The sequence below is a fragment of the Eutrigla gurnardus genome, assembly GCF_963514095.1.
Source record: "Eutrigla gurnardus genome assembly, chromosome: 7".
Lineage (NCBI taxonomy): Eukaryota > Metazoa > Chordata > Actinopteri > Perciformes > Triglidae > Eutrigla > Eutrigla gurnardus.
The window spans coordinates 22,455,402-22,470,784 of NC_139921.1; the positions used below are offsets into that span (position 1 = coordinate 22,455,402).

A 15,383-nucleotide genomic window follows, 5' to 3' on the forward strand; every position below is an offset into this window, starting at 1 on the left:
AGATAAGCCAAGCAGGCCAAGAGCAGTTAACCGACTTCACACTCGGTGGGTTGGGTTTTTTTGGGGGGGATGCTGTTCATTCATTTTCACTACCAAGGCAGATTGAAGAGGAGACTTTCTTTATGTGATTTAAATAGCAAAACGTGGTATTTGTCGAGTAAAAGCTCGCTCATCAACACTTCATATGTTGTTTGTTCAAAGCATACAAAAAACAAAGTGAAGAATGTGACTTTATGCTACGCTAAGCTAACGGCCTCCTGACTGTTGTTTACAGACATTCAGAAACATAAACCATGTGTTCCAGAAAGAGGAGAACCTGGAGTCCTCAACCAGCCTGGAGAACTTCATGAACCTCCAGGCTGAGATGGAGGTCACCCATGAGAAGGCTGTTCTTATCCACCAGCTGCAGGGGGAGATCCAGACCCTGAAAGAAGACCTCTCTGAGAAAGAGGAGGCCTTAAATGACATGAGTGAGAGCTCAGCCTGCCGGCAGAACTACATTAACCTCCATGCTGAGAAGCAAGTCACTCAAGGGCTCCGAGCCCAATTAGCTCAGCTCAAAAAACGGTACCAGTGCAAGACCCTGCAGCAGGAGCAGCAGAAGGAGGCTCTGGAAAAACAGCTGGAGCTGACAACGGCACTCCTCAAAGACTCGGGGGACCTGAAAGACAAACAGGTCTCATCCAACCAGGAGCTGGTGTCTAACCTCCACACTGGTATTGAAGACAATCAGGGCCTCCGAGCTGAGTTAACTCAGCTCAAAGAAGAGCTCCAGAAGAAGACCCTGGACCAGGAGCAGGAGAAGGAAGTCCTTGAAGAACAGGTCACTGCCAACCAGGAGTCACCAGCAGACAACACATACAACGAGGTGGAGAGAGACAAGCTCCTCAGCACAAAGTTTTGTATATATTTAAAAAAAAAACGCATTTAGTTGCTATTGTGTTGGTTTACGTGTTTTTGTTCGCGGTTGCTATGGTAACGGTTGCCATACCATAGCAACCGTTACCATGGCAACCGTAAACAAAAACACGTAAACCAAAACAATAGCAATTAAATGTGTTTTTTTCTTTTTTTTTAAATATACGGCAGCTGTCGCGTTTGGCTTTGAAACCAGTTCCATCTTTTTAAAACTTCAAATCTCAACTAGCATGTTTGCTACTAGCGGGGCTCCGATGCTACACGCTACACCAGAGGTCCGTCTTCCCACATAGAGACTGTGCGCTGGCAAAGTTACCGAGCTCAATAAAAGTTATCATGCGATTAATTGATTTATTGCTTATTGCGACAGTCCTAACCATGTGCAATTCTGGTAAGTAGGACAGTAGGAATTGTTGGATTTTCTAAAAAAGGGCACTCCCCTCTGGTCCTAATGCATGCCTCAACAGGCAGCAGTCCCCTGTGACACAGGATTTAAGAGATGGATGGATTGATGGTTTGTCCGACAGATGGAACAAAGCATGAATGAGAGGAAAACCATCACATTTAATCGTTGAAGCAGCCTCCTCCGTGGTGGAGACTCACCTGATGAGGACACACTGACTGTCGTGGCGTTTCCAGATGCAGCGGTAGCATTCGTTGGCCACGGCAAAGATGTGCGGGGGGAGCTCCCCTATGTGGTGCTTGGAGTAGAGGTCCACCCTCTCCGGGTCGTACAGACCCGAGATCGGCTTGTAGGGGTTGACGGCCGCCAGGATGCTGCCGATATTGGTCTGAAAAACAGTCGGGAAGTGACATTTCAGCTCTTTGCTCTGGTATCTTTTGTTTATTTTTTCCTTTTGTCAGGTTTTTCCCCCACTTTCAGATATTAAAACGCACCCACACACAGGAAGATCACGCATATCAATTAATATCAACACAAGGCTGCTTTAAAATGTCAATATGTGACATTTTAAAGCAGCCTTGTGTTGATATTAATCTAGATATGGAGGGTAAGGGAAGGTGGTGATGTGATAGAGGGGGTGACGAGATTTTTATTCGAAAAGCTGAGGTCAAATCAGTGAGATGATAGAAGACGAACGGCAGATTTCCATTTTGAGCTGTTCGTGCTGTAACCTTGCTTTCGATCCTTCTGCACGAGGAACAAAAGAAAAAAACTTGAGGTCCGCAGGACTTCCATCGTGTCACATTACGCTTGTCTGTGCATTTCTGTGTACTGCACTCACACAAAACTGTGCTGGAGGACACACACACACACACACACACAAATGCATAAGCACACTGTGACACAGAAAGCTGACCCGCCGGACACACAGGGTCAATTCTTATGATCAGCTTAAGGGGAATCCATGTATGGACAATATTTCATCATCTAGATTAGGTCACACTCGGGGGAGGCCCTTATTGGTCCGTGGTCTGGTAATCTTTCAGGTTTTCAGGCTTTCCCAGATGTCTGATTTCCAATCATTAAAATGTACTAGTTAATTGTATGTCTCCCGAGGCAAGTGATTAAGTTTTATGTCTGTGAGCCAGTCCTCGTATTCATTATGGACACAAACAAATGATCACAGCAACTGACACTATGATGCCTCACTGTATTAGATTACAAGTATCATGCATGTGTTCCTGTTTCTTGTGCTTTTCGTGTGTTGCATTCTGTTTCTTTGCATTTAGTTCATAAGCTCACTCTCCATCTCCCTCCTGTCTCACTCAAAGTAGATGCGTCTGATAAGATGATTCGTGTTTCCCACTAAAAGCCTCATGCAGTTAAAAATGACGGGACATGAACATAATGCACCCTCTTAAACACATCTATCTGAAAGCACTTACATAGATGTTATCCTTCTGGTAGCGCTGATACAGGTTGTGCATGATGGCGGCCTCGTGCAGCTCGGCCAGCGCCGACATGTCCTCCACGCCGTCGATGCTGGTCTGGTGCATGGCGTACACCCGCTCCCTGGTAACCTCGGCCTGCTGCAGGTACAACACCTGGAAGACAACGGAGCGTACAGAGAATGTTGAATTACCCGAGAAACCCACGTTTACCTCCGCCTGACAACATTCATCCTGAGAAAAACACCATTTGTTGCAGTGATACTTGGATTTGATGTAACCAAAAGCAGACACTCCTGACCGCAGGCAAGGGATAAATTAGCTCAAAAATGAAGGCGCACTGCTTAATTAGAGTAATGATTTAAAAATAAGTCACACACAGATTTAAAAGATAAAAACATTGCAAGCTCTCCATTTTTAGCATGAGCCCATGCATTACGACGGAAATGCACATGATGAGAATTGAGAGCTTTAGGGCTTCTTCTAACCAGACCCCAGTCTCGTCTGCCATCAATCGCCATGGCAACCGGAGAGCAAGAGGACAAGACGGGTGGGGGACCCGTCTGTGGAAGTAGAAGAAGAAGAAGAAGAAGAAGAAGAAGCAGGAGAAGGAGGAGGAGGAGGAGGAGGAGGTTTGAAGTCTGTGTAAATTATAGTTTGTAGTTTATAGTTTTGATTTTTGTTGTAGTTTTTATATATTTATTATTAGTTTAAATTATTTGCCATGGGGTTCAAAATATTGATTGATTTAAGTTATATTTCAGAATAAAGGTTATTCATTAGCATAATCAACTTGACTATGAATAGAATAGTGTGTGTGTGTGTGTGTGTGTGTGTGTGTGTGTGTGTGTGTGTGTGTGTGTGTGCGTGTGCGTGTGTGTGTGTGTGTGTGTGTGTGCTAGGTGTGTGTATGTGTGTGTGTGTGTGTGTGTGTGTGTGTGTGTGTGTGTGTGTGCTAGGTGTGTGTATGTGTGTGTGTGTGTGTGTGTGTGTGTGTGTGTGCGTGCGTGTTGCTGTAGCAGATGTGTCGGGAGTCTGTTGAGGACGGCAGAGGGGTGCGCTGTAGGCGTTCAGACATCTTGTTCTTAAATAAATCTTATTCACTCCAGTAAGTTTGTCTTCCACCACACAGAGCTGTTGCATGCAGACGGCTCTCTCTCTCTCATGTCTGCACGGAAAAAATGTTGTTTCTGGCCGACGAAACAGCCATGCATGTCTTGCACTCCGTTACATACTCCAGCCAATCAAATCACTAACCTTTCCCCACTCACTCAGCTGTGATGAAACGACCCAATTATCCCTCGTCCGCCATTAGAGAGAACATAACTCACTACGACCCCCGTCCGCTTGACTCTGTGTCTTCACCTTTTCACCACCGCGCTACAGCCGGGGGTCAGGTGGTAGAAACTGTGCAAAAGAGAATGCTGGGCTGCATTTTTATTCTTTATTTGAGTTTAATTTAAGCTATGGTTTATAATAATTAGTTGATGATATGGCATCCTTTCCATTGCCCCTCCACTCCAACTTTTATATCTGTGTATCATTTTCTATTTGTGTGATATGGGAGACACGTGTAATGTAAATTAGATTATTTACATGTCTGTTGGTCATGGCTTGGACAACACATGCAGAGTTCATATTGACTACATTATATCTAGACCACGGTGTCTTCCATTATTTCTCCATCCGAGTCCATTCGTTCCAGATAAGACTTTCTCTTTATTTTCTCGCCCTATTAAATCTCTCCGCCACTCTCGCTCCCTGCGTGCCTTCATGCCTCAAACATCACTTCCCCGTCTCTCTCTCATCTCGCTTTCCCTTTGTACGTCACTCCTCTTTTATCCCTTCCCCCTCTTTGTCAGTTCTCTCTCTGTTCTCTCCATCTCCTCCTCCTTCACAGCATCACACTCTTAATTAATGGACCCCTCTCTCTTCTGCCTGCCCCGTTACTGCATTTCCCACATTTCTACCTCCCGTGGCTTTCCTTCTCTTCCTCCAGTTGGCCTCTTTTACTCTCTATTGCCGGCTTCCGATAACCTCCACGCTCATGCTGACCCCCTTCAGCTTGTTTGTGTTTGTTTTTTGTTAGTGCAAGGCTTTCTGATCTGATCTAATGCACAAGGATCCCCGTTTTGAGACCCCTGCCTGTGATCAAAGGTGGACTGAGAGCATGTCTTCGCAATCCTGGGTAAATTATAGTGTAACAGAAGATAAGGGAACACACACACACACCACAACACATACTAGGACATGGAGGCCTGGGTTTTGGTTGTCAACATTCACCTCGACGTGTCTCATTACCTTCCGTTTCCTGTAAAACGTGTCATAATCAGGGGGATCATCATCATCAAGGTTGCTTTCTCTGACTTTGGAAAGCTCCCGCCAGATTCACAGATGACATTCAACAACTGTTTTCACAGGCTGAGTAGGACTTAAACTGATTTTCAGGTGTAAAATCTGGTGGCAAACTTGGACGTTAAATTACGAGATTAAAAGCAAATAAATGCCTGAGCTGCTTTCAAATATAAAGGCCTTTAACAGAAGACAAAGCAAGAAAACCATTTGGGACAACCCAGATGCAGATGATTCAGAGAGAGGAGGCGTGTGAGACGTGAGAAAGTGTGTCAGGGACTGAAATAAAATGGAGCCGGAGTGGAAGAAGAAAGAAAAAAGAAAGGTTTTTGCAATCAGCTCTATCTTCTTCTGCCCTCTGGTGGGATTTAACACACATTCGGTGCTTCTTGGTGCACAATAACACACATACAAAGACAAACTGTACTGTGTGTGAAGCCCACACAAACACGCACACACACACAATAAGTCGGACTACCCAGAGAGGCTAAAATGGGATACCTTATATTCAATAATTCATTATTGGAGAGACGAACAGAGGAAAGGCTGTGGAATTAGTGAAAGCAACATTATAGAGACTGACATAGACTGAGAGAGAGAGAGAGAGAGAGAGAGAGAGAGAGAGAGAGAGAGAGAGAGAGAGAGAGAGAGAGAGTAATGCAGTAGAGCATGGTTAACCAACTCTGATTGGTCTTCAGTGAAACATCTCTCACTAGGGCCTAAATCGTGGGAGAGGAAGCTTCTTAAAGGATAACGCTGCTGTTATTCTGTATTTCTGATACAAGCGAAAGAAAAGTCCATGAAAAGACATAAACCAGCAGAGCGTTAGTCCGTTTCTGGATTATTTTTGAGTCCGCTACACTGTCAGTGCCACTCAAACCCCAAGGCCACACGTTACTGAATATTTCTATTTCATCTTTTTACTTTATTTCATTATATTTGACTTTATTTTTATTTGATGAATGAATGCTTGCATTGCTACCAAATACATGACAATCTTGACTTTTGAATCAAATATTGTTTCAGTAGCTGGGCGTTGTAGTTTTGAGCAAATATTGCAATAATTGAGGTCTATTTTCAGCTGCGGATTAATACGCATTTGCTAGACTAGCAAGTAGTTCCAGGAAGAAGGCATACGTGGGATTAATTTAAATTAAACAGGGCCCATGTTCATCGTAGAGAAGGTCTATAGGGACGTCGGTGGGTTGCCATGAAATGTTGTAAAGACGTTCAAGATCCCCAGAGGATGAATCCTTCTGGCTTTGATGACGTCCTGACTTTTTTTCTAGTGCCACCATGAGATTAACATTTGTGGTTTTGAGTGAACTATTGCCATAAACTATGTGTATATATTAGCATGGAATTTGTTGACACTATTTACTCTCTCATACACACACACACACACACACACACTTATTCCCTCTCGTGATTTTATGTTGCTCCTCTTGCACGTAAATTGCTACACTCTTAACCTGCTATGCTCATGTGAACACACACACACACACACACGCACACACACACACACACACGCACACACACACACAAACACACACGGCCTTTCTCTAAAGCCCTCTGATGTCTGAAGCTGCTTTGCATGATTCAGGAGGAGAGCCAGGGGAGGAAAGCCTCTTCATTTGACTTCCCATATTAGCAGCAGCCAAAGTGAGGAGGAGAGGGGACAAGAGAGATAAAGATAGAGCATGGAGAGAGAGAGAGAGAGAGAGAGAGACTGAAACTGACCTATATAATCTGCGGTCCTGTATTCGGTCACACGGCCAACTGTATGTGCACCTGCAGCTCTCCTCGCTGACCTTGGATCAGATCTGGCAGACCCCCGCGGGTCAGATTAGGATTGGGGAACACCGAGGAGGTATTTTGTATAATCTGACCTCTCGGATCAGAGTATCCATCCATCCAGGTTTATAGTGAGCTGTTTTGGACTTGCTACACCAGCCATGTTATTAAACTGAAACAGATTACCGTGCTGTACAACTGTCACTGTCTTATCATATCATAGTTCTGATAAAAAAAAATGGTGTAGCATCGATTTGTAACCTCTTTAGGTCGCCTCGCCGTGTCGTCACACACACCTAAACCACAGCTGCCAGTAGCTCCACGCAGGATGCTGATTGGTCTGAATCCACCGTGGCTACTTGGAGCCTGAGAAGGTGGATTTTCATGTGCTTCAGCTCTTTGCGTCCCAAAGTGAATCTCATATGATACCAAGCGAGCGACTTACTATGGGGTCCTCAGAGGGGCCGAAATATCAACGTGTGAGGTGGAATGTGGGTCAGGAGATCACAGGGCAACATCAGCTTTATTATGAGCCAAATTACTGGAAACAAAAGGGTAGGTTTGATAGTGCATCAGTTTTTCTGTGTGTGTGTCCAAGTTCCTCGTCGTGTTGTGTGTGTGTGTGTGGCCAAGGAGTAAGGCATCCCTGCAGCATGTTCTGTGCTCGCGTGAGCTTTCGCTGCAGCTTTCACGCTAGCTACTGAAATCCAGGTCACATAACACACACTGTCCATAACTCATCGCCAACGCAACGTGTGTACGCTGGCACGTTCGTGTGTGTGTGTGTGTGTGTGTGTGTGTGTGTGTGTGTGTGTGTGTGTGTGTGTGTGTGTGTGTGCGCGGTTCAAATGTAGGGTTGCAGGTGTGTGTTGACGTCTCTCTATATCTAAATATTATTTATGTGTTATACATTCAATGTTGGTGTAAATGTGTCCTATAGAGATGGACATTGGGGCATCATGATTGTATGCAAGAACAAGCCTGATAGTGACTCTGTATCCATGGCAACCAGACCAGGAGGATCTCTTTCAGGCACAGAAATGCCACAACATGGCTGGTTAGAAATACAAGGTTGGAAATATAAACTTTCATTTATATTTGTGTTCATTAATTATTAATCAGGTGATTCATTTTGTCCACGAAATGTCAGAAAATTGTTTCAATTAATTGTTACAGCCGTACTTTCATCTAAAGGCCCATTTTATAAGGCAGTGGGAGCTCGGTGTTATCACAATCTGTAGTTTTTATGTTCATTCATTATATCTTCATATACCATCTATTTGTTCTATCTTTATCCAGTTCTTTGTTGACCCACTTTTACTACGAGTCCATAAAAGTTTCCTCTAATCTGATGTAATCTAATCTTATTCTCCATGCAGTGAGCTATACAGACTTAAAAGGGAAAGGGAACCTTGGATCGTGGAGGAGAAAATTGATCCAACATTCCTCCCTTTAGAGCTTTTCATTTCAAGGACACCTAAATTGATAGACCTAAGCTCATGGACCCCCATTTGATAAGATTAAGACCTCCATCTGAAGAAAGTTTGGTTGTTGGATATGATTAAGCCACCAGAGTTGTATAGAAAGCTGTAGAGGAAGTTCCTTGGAACTCCCTCGAGGACCCCTGAGGGTCCCCAGACTCCCAGTCAACCCCACCAGAACGATTAACTGACCTATAAATCAGCCAATATATTGGTTTATTATCTTTATCTGTATATGTCAGCTAAAGAACAAGTAACGAGCTGTATAGAAATATCGAACAGTGTTGCCATTACAAAGTCTGTCCTCTAATATATTATTATCTATAAAATATATATCATATTGCTTTTTGGTTAGGCTTCAAGTGGCTGCTATATCAGTATAGTATTTTTTTTTTTTTTTTTTTAGAAATGTCAACCTCACAAAGGCTTGCTTTTTGACTTGCAAGTCAAGTTTCAAAGACGTGAGGCTTGACATGATTTTACGCAAAACACATCCAACCTTTCTGAAGTGAAAATGGCAGCGACTGCCTTTTATCTTGGCATTTGCAATGTCAGCAAGGTGCTCACATCTATGTGGATGCATGTGAACCACGCGATCATCTGCTACAGTACAACATGTAGTCACAAATCACTGATATGGACAGAACAGAAGAATGAAAACATACAACATCGAGGATATTGTCTTATTTATGGAAACGCGCTCATGAATATGAATGATGGAAAAGGCCTGCACGTATACGCCTGGTTGTTATGAGTTGTGCTGATTTGGCATGAAGGCTTTTGCTGCAGCAGCATTTGTAACCCAGAATCGGTAATATGGTGAACTGGGTCAGGGCCTGAAGATTACAGAACCAGAGTGACGCGCCAGCCGGGAGTACAAGGAAGGAAAGGAAAAGTAATAAAACAGCTGAAATGCTGTTAAATTTGTCATGTTTCTTGTTCGGCCACTACTTAAATGCAGAGAGTTCTTTGGACATCGGAGTCATACATGTATTTACGATTATGGGAACCAGGAGCAGAGCAACAGGGAGTGATGGGGAGCCAGGGGGGGGCTGGTAGCCAGATCCTGTCGTAACAGGGAAAAGCCCCCCCATCCTGCTGACTCTCTATCAAATATTCACCACCTCTTGCGGAGCTAACATTTAAACAGCTAGCGGAGAGGGAGGGCTGGTGGGAGGCAGGGAGAGCTGGATGGGGGGTTGGGGAAGTTAAGGACATTCATAATCCAGAGCAAAGAGAATGCCTGTCCCGATAACCGCTCCTCCTATTTTGGGAGGGAAAAAAATGCCTGTCTGTTCTCGCTGCAGCCGCATGAAAAGGCGATGCTTTTAGAGCGGCGTTTGGCCATTCTATGTCTCAGGGGCCGAACACGGACTCATTGTGGATCTGTGAAAGAGAGCCTAGATGTGGATGTTCTTCATGGGGTATAAAGGGAGGGATTGAGACTCTTGAATTCGGGCCAAAGAACAAAGTCTATTATTAGCTCCATCTAAACGCTGCCAACTGGAGCACATGTGTGTGTGTGTGTGTGTGTGTGTTTGCCATACACACATACACACACACACACACACACTCTCATAACGAGATTCAAACATTCAACGTGCTGGTTTGGAACAACCAGGCAACGCTCTCCTCACATCTGACGTGTAAATGTGCATTTGTGTTCCTCTTGAGGATGAATGTGTGTCAGAGATGAATTTTGCATATGTATGATGAGGAAGAGGAGGAGGAGGAGGAAGGAGGCAACTGGGGGCAGGAGAGTGGTGCATCACGACAAGGAGTTTGTATCGATCCACGCAGGAGAGAATGAACCTGCACAGCTGTTTGACCTTCACTCATGTTCCTCTTCAAGCAGCGAATAGAATAGTTTGAAGAGATGACGTCTAAAACATTTAGCATCTTCTGCACTTCAAAGTTCCCTGTCTCCAGCTCAATGGGTTTTTGGTTAGATGGCCGATACAAAGTCTGGTTAACACAAGCTGAAGAGATGTTAACATGTTGTTGTTAACATGATATAAAATATGTCAGGAAAAATCCCATTCTTGAATTTTGAAGCTTTTGGTTGCTAACAAGCAGCTAAATGAGACTGACAGACACCATCACGCTGACCTTGTTGTGTGTATTTGCGACATGTAGCCTGGTTTACTTCGTTTCTAGCCTAACATTAGCTTTTTACTAATGAATGCATTCAGGCGACAAATATCATAAACGTGGTGTTCATTTGTGAAGATTATCTAGCTCAACAAAACATTTGATTGCCGCATTATTATTTTCTGCAATAATCCATAATACAAAAATTGGCTTTTTTATCGAGGGAACCAGTGCAATGCTAACTGCATCCCTATAGCATTCTAATCAGCTGCAACATGGGAGCGTCACCATGGATGGCTGTGAACTTTTACAGTCTTTGTTCATGACTCCAAAACTAACTGTGATGGAAACAGATACATCCTGTTTCTCTCAGCTCCAGTGGCGAATGTTGGGGAAGTTGGCAAAACTGAACCTCCTCTTCTTTTGGGTGTAATTGGCTCTTTGGCCGACAGCGCTGCCAGGTGAGACGCCATGTAATGTGCGAGGGTTGTAAAATTCAACTTTTCATTTCTTTGACTGTGTGGGAATCTGATATTTTCACGGCAGATATGATGAAGAAAGGCGTTAAAATGTCTGGCAGGTTAAACATGACACTCATGTAAGCAGTTATGGGAGGTGTGTGTGTTTATACATTCCTTACCTCTCCATAGTCGGTTGTGATGACAAGCGTTCCATCTCCACAGGAGTTGACTGTAGCGGGAACCAGCTGCTCCTTCTCCCTGACCCAAACACGGGCCCCCTGGATCGCAGACACACACAGGGACTGAAGTTAGGCAAGCAGTGGGAAAAAATGAAACCGACGGCTGACACGAGTAGAGGTCTTCAGCTCTAAGTCGACTTGGTGGAGTGAGTTAGTAATAAGAGGTACATGTTTTTGAGGGCAGAGCTGCCAGTCTGTTGATGACTATTGACTGTAATCGATGTACAGCAGTGCTCTGCATTAACCCGGCATTCATTCCCACTTCATAATGAATTAGAGAGTAAAAATGTTATCCACATTGTGGGCGAGCCATTTGGAACAATTCTAAACATGTCTAATTTCCATCGGGGAAACACAACACACTGTAGGAACCTGCTCTGTTGGAGCATAACCTTTGACCCTGACATGTATGATGAGATGTCACAGATGTGTTTAATGAGAAACAAAGATTGCAACATCTGGACTTTCCACCGAGGTGAGGCAACAAGCCTTGGCATCTGCGTGTGTGTGTGTGTGTGGTGGAGGGCAAGGGGGGGGGGGCTGGGGAGGTCCTCAGGGTCAGAGGAAGTGTGCTCCTTCTAGACCTTTCCTCACAGACAAAGCCCTCTTTTACAAAGTCCCTGACCTCTGACCTCCAGCCCCTAAAAGGGGGGCACAGCGTAACAGAGGACACAGAAAAGGAAACAAGAAGAGGAGGCAGTCAAAAGGGCTACAGAAGTACTGTAAAGACAGCAAATGATTCATTCTGCATTTTCTTGCTCTCTATATCTCAATCTGACACACACACACACACACACACACACACACACACACACACACACACACACACACACTGATAAGAGTAGAAAACCAGTCTGTGCTCCTGGCTGTGGCGTTAACCAGGCAGAAATACATCATATACACTCACCCACACACACACACACACACACACACACACTACACTACACTATATATATATATATATATATATATATATATATATATGCACACTGTTGGGTCAGTGTAAGCTTAGGGGGAAGAATGACTTTTAAACAGACGGCATCCTCCAGGTCTGAAAAATGAAGCATTCCTTTAAGTTGCATTCTTTCTGCTGGCCATCAGGGGGCGACTCCCCAGGTTGTCTGATTGGATAGAACTCAATTATTAAAATTACCCACTCACTGGATTTATTACCTCATTAAACACTGAAAACATGATTTCATTGTCTCTCGCTAGTTTCAAGTCTTCTCCAACACAGCATGAAGTTGATTTAGTAAATGATGGTCCCATTTACAGTAAAAACAGAGACACGTGGGAACGATGCAGACTAAATACACAGAAACGAATCAGCCGACGAGACACAGGTCGGCAGACAAGAGGGCAGCCTGAAAGCTGATTGGTGGAAATGGAGCAGGGCTGACTCAAACAACACAAGGGATACACAGAATAAAAGAGGGGAACAAATACAAAGACTCACTTTGGTGATCCTCGGACTTTCAGATAAACATTTATTTTTGTGAAATCCTGTACTTTGGTTTAGCTGTACTTATGTACTGTGTTTAGTGCTACTTCCCTAAAATACAGTGGTAACATTTCTTTTTTATATTGTGGTTCATCTTGTTATAAACTCCACCAGAACTGAGATCTGACGTTCACTGCATGTTACATTTCATGCTAATCCAATCTTTGCATGAACAAGCCTCGTACATCTACAATCACTCTGACGGATGAAAAATTCAGGAGCCTCTGTGTTGTTCGTTCCTCAGCAACCTTCTATATATATCCCCCTCCTCATCCATCCTGTAGATCCTCTCTCTCTCTCAGTCAGCCTGTCTAGACCCTAAACCCAGCTCGTCTGCCCGTCAGATTCCAGCAAACAGAGCCATTGTAATGATGGTGATGCCGCGACTTGACCCGGTGACCCCCTGGCCTAAGGCTCCGCTGCATCCTGTTTCAACCAATGAAATGACGACATGTAAACTGGACTACCATGAATATACTTTATCCTTATGCTCTCCGTAAATATGATGCATGTTTTTGCGTTCTGCCTGGCTTTCCATCCGTCTCCTCTTTAAGTAAATTGGTGTTGAGTCCTGATCGATGTACTTTGCCTGAGCCACAAGCAATCCTCTGGGGAAAAGGGGGATGCCGAGGGTTATAAATGACCTGCCAGTACACCTCCTCCCCTCCCCCCCCCTCTATTACTGACCGAGACGGACAAGAATGGTCATGCATGACAACAAACTCTAGTGCTTTCTGTTCGTAGGACTACACGTATGGCGAAAACACTCCCTCTCCGCTTCTCACTGTGAAATTCAAACCGAGCCGCAGTCAAACCGGGGCCTCCAGCTTCGTCCATCACCTTTTCGCCAAGCTCCATTAAACCTCAATTGTCGCTTTAGCCTCAAACGTGACCCCCGACTTCGTGTCTCACACCGTGTCTGTCTGACCAACAGGAGCTGAACGAGTGCCAGAACATCCCTCCCAATGAATGCTATTCGTTTAGTTAGGAGAGTTAAGGGGAAAAAAACCTTCACTCAGATGTGATTCTTATGTGAAAATTATTTTACTTCTCACTTGATTTATTACCTCAGTAAACATTGTAAAGTTTATGATCTCAATCTCTAGTTTCAGGTCTTCTTAGAGTAAAATAGATGATAAAGCTGGCTATGCTTCAAGGCGCGGCTACTTTATGATTGACAGCTTGCTACAGCGCTGGTCTGGGAGTTGTCCATGTTTTTCACTTAGAACTTTAACCCTTTTACTTTGTGTTTTAAGTTCATCAAAGTCTTTGTTTGAAACATGCAAAACCTCTGCTGTTCCTCATAGAGCTCCTTCTATCAAGGCCTCTATGTAAAGCGAAGGTTGGCAGGATTGATTACACTAAAATATATTGATTATACCACGAAGAACAATGGGAGAACTGACCATCTACTAATCTTTCATTACTGGGAACATACAAAAGGGAGCATCCCCAGAGCATTCAGCCCAGACACCTGAACAGCTGTAAGCTGTCTGTCTGTGTCTGATAAAGACTTGTTTCTGCTCGGGCGATCACATGGACGCCCGTGTCGTTTGATTGAGGAATCGCCCTGGAGACGGCCTTTGATGAAGGACCTCCTCCCTCACGCCCCAACAAAACCAATAATATGAAAAATGCCTCCATCTTCAACTTCAAACTGCACATTCGAAATTCACTCAGAGCATGAACCATCTCATAGTTTCATGAGAACTATGAGATATTTCATCAGGCTAAAGAAATAGTAAGAAATAAGAGAAAAAGACAAATATAGGAAAGGACATAAATGAAGAAAAATAAGAAACGACAACCAGACTCCCTAAGAAGTTGGTATTTTGGAGCAATCCACAGAAACATAAGCAACAACCTGACAGAGAGACATGACAGAGAATGAGGGTAAAAGGGGGATAATAGTAAGAAAAAATACACAAACAAATGGGATAAAAGGTTAAAATTAGAGGCTGAAGAAAACGCAGAATGACAGGCTGATTAATAAATGAGGACAGAAACAGCTGACCAGCCACCAGCTAATGGAAGGAAACTTAAGACCAGCATGGAGGTGGGAAGACACAGCAGGATCTCTGGAGACGAAAGGTCAGGAGTGCATTTACAGATGGCTCTGAATGTCTGTCTTTGTCCGACCCGAACTCATTAACTCATTAACTCCAGTTACTTAAAGCGCAATTTCAAAACAGCACCAGAGGCACATCCAAGACTCACCAAACACAAGCAGCCATCAATAATTCAACATGATAATATCTGGAGTGCGGTTTGGCTTCCTTTCTTCTCTGCATTTTTCACACTTTTGACACCTCAAAGCGCTGAATCTGGCAGACAAACAAGTCGTGTTTTTTTTTAACATTTTAAATAAAATGCAAAAAAAGCCACCAAGCTCTGCTCTCCCCACATATATGTCTTACAGGAGAGGGGATGGGGTGTGGTTGCTAAGTGCTTGTATGAGTTAATCGGGCGAGGAGGGGAGGGTCGTCTGGCCAATTCCCTCTAATGCTGACCGCCATGCTTTTAGATTTGAAGGTCCAGTGAGGAGCACTTAGTGCGATCTATTGGCATAAAATGGACACACAATATAATATATAAGTATGTTTTCTTCAGTCTATAATCACCTGAAAAAAAAATAATCGGTGTTTCCGTTACTTTCCTCTTCACAGAGCCGACCATCATGTTTCTACAGTAGCCC

The 15,383-nt window shown here is 43.9% G+C and overlaps 1 protein-coding gene across 1 annotated transcript in view; it reads right to left on the reverse strand.

The window, feature by feature from the left end:
* Positions 1-15,383, reverse strand: part of myo10l1 (myosin X, like 1) — a 35,902-nt gene that overhangs the window by 15,524 nt on the left and 4,995 nt on the right. The window contains exons 2-4 of the mRNA XM_084013479.1: positions 11,128-11,226; positions 2,767-2,925; positions 1,522-1,709 (exon numbers count right to left, since the gene is read on the reverse strand). Of these exons, the coding sequence (XP_083869605.1) occupies positions 1,522-1,709; positions 2,767-2,925; positions 11,128-11,226 (446 nt within the window). The remainder of the gene's footprint in view (positions 1-1,521; positions 1,710-2,766; positions 2,926-11,127; positions 11,227-15,383) is intronic.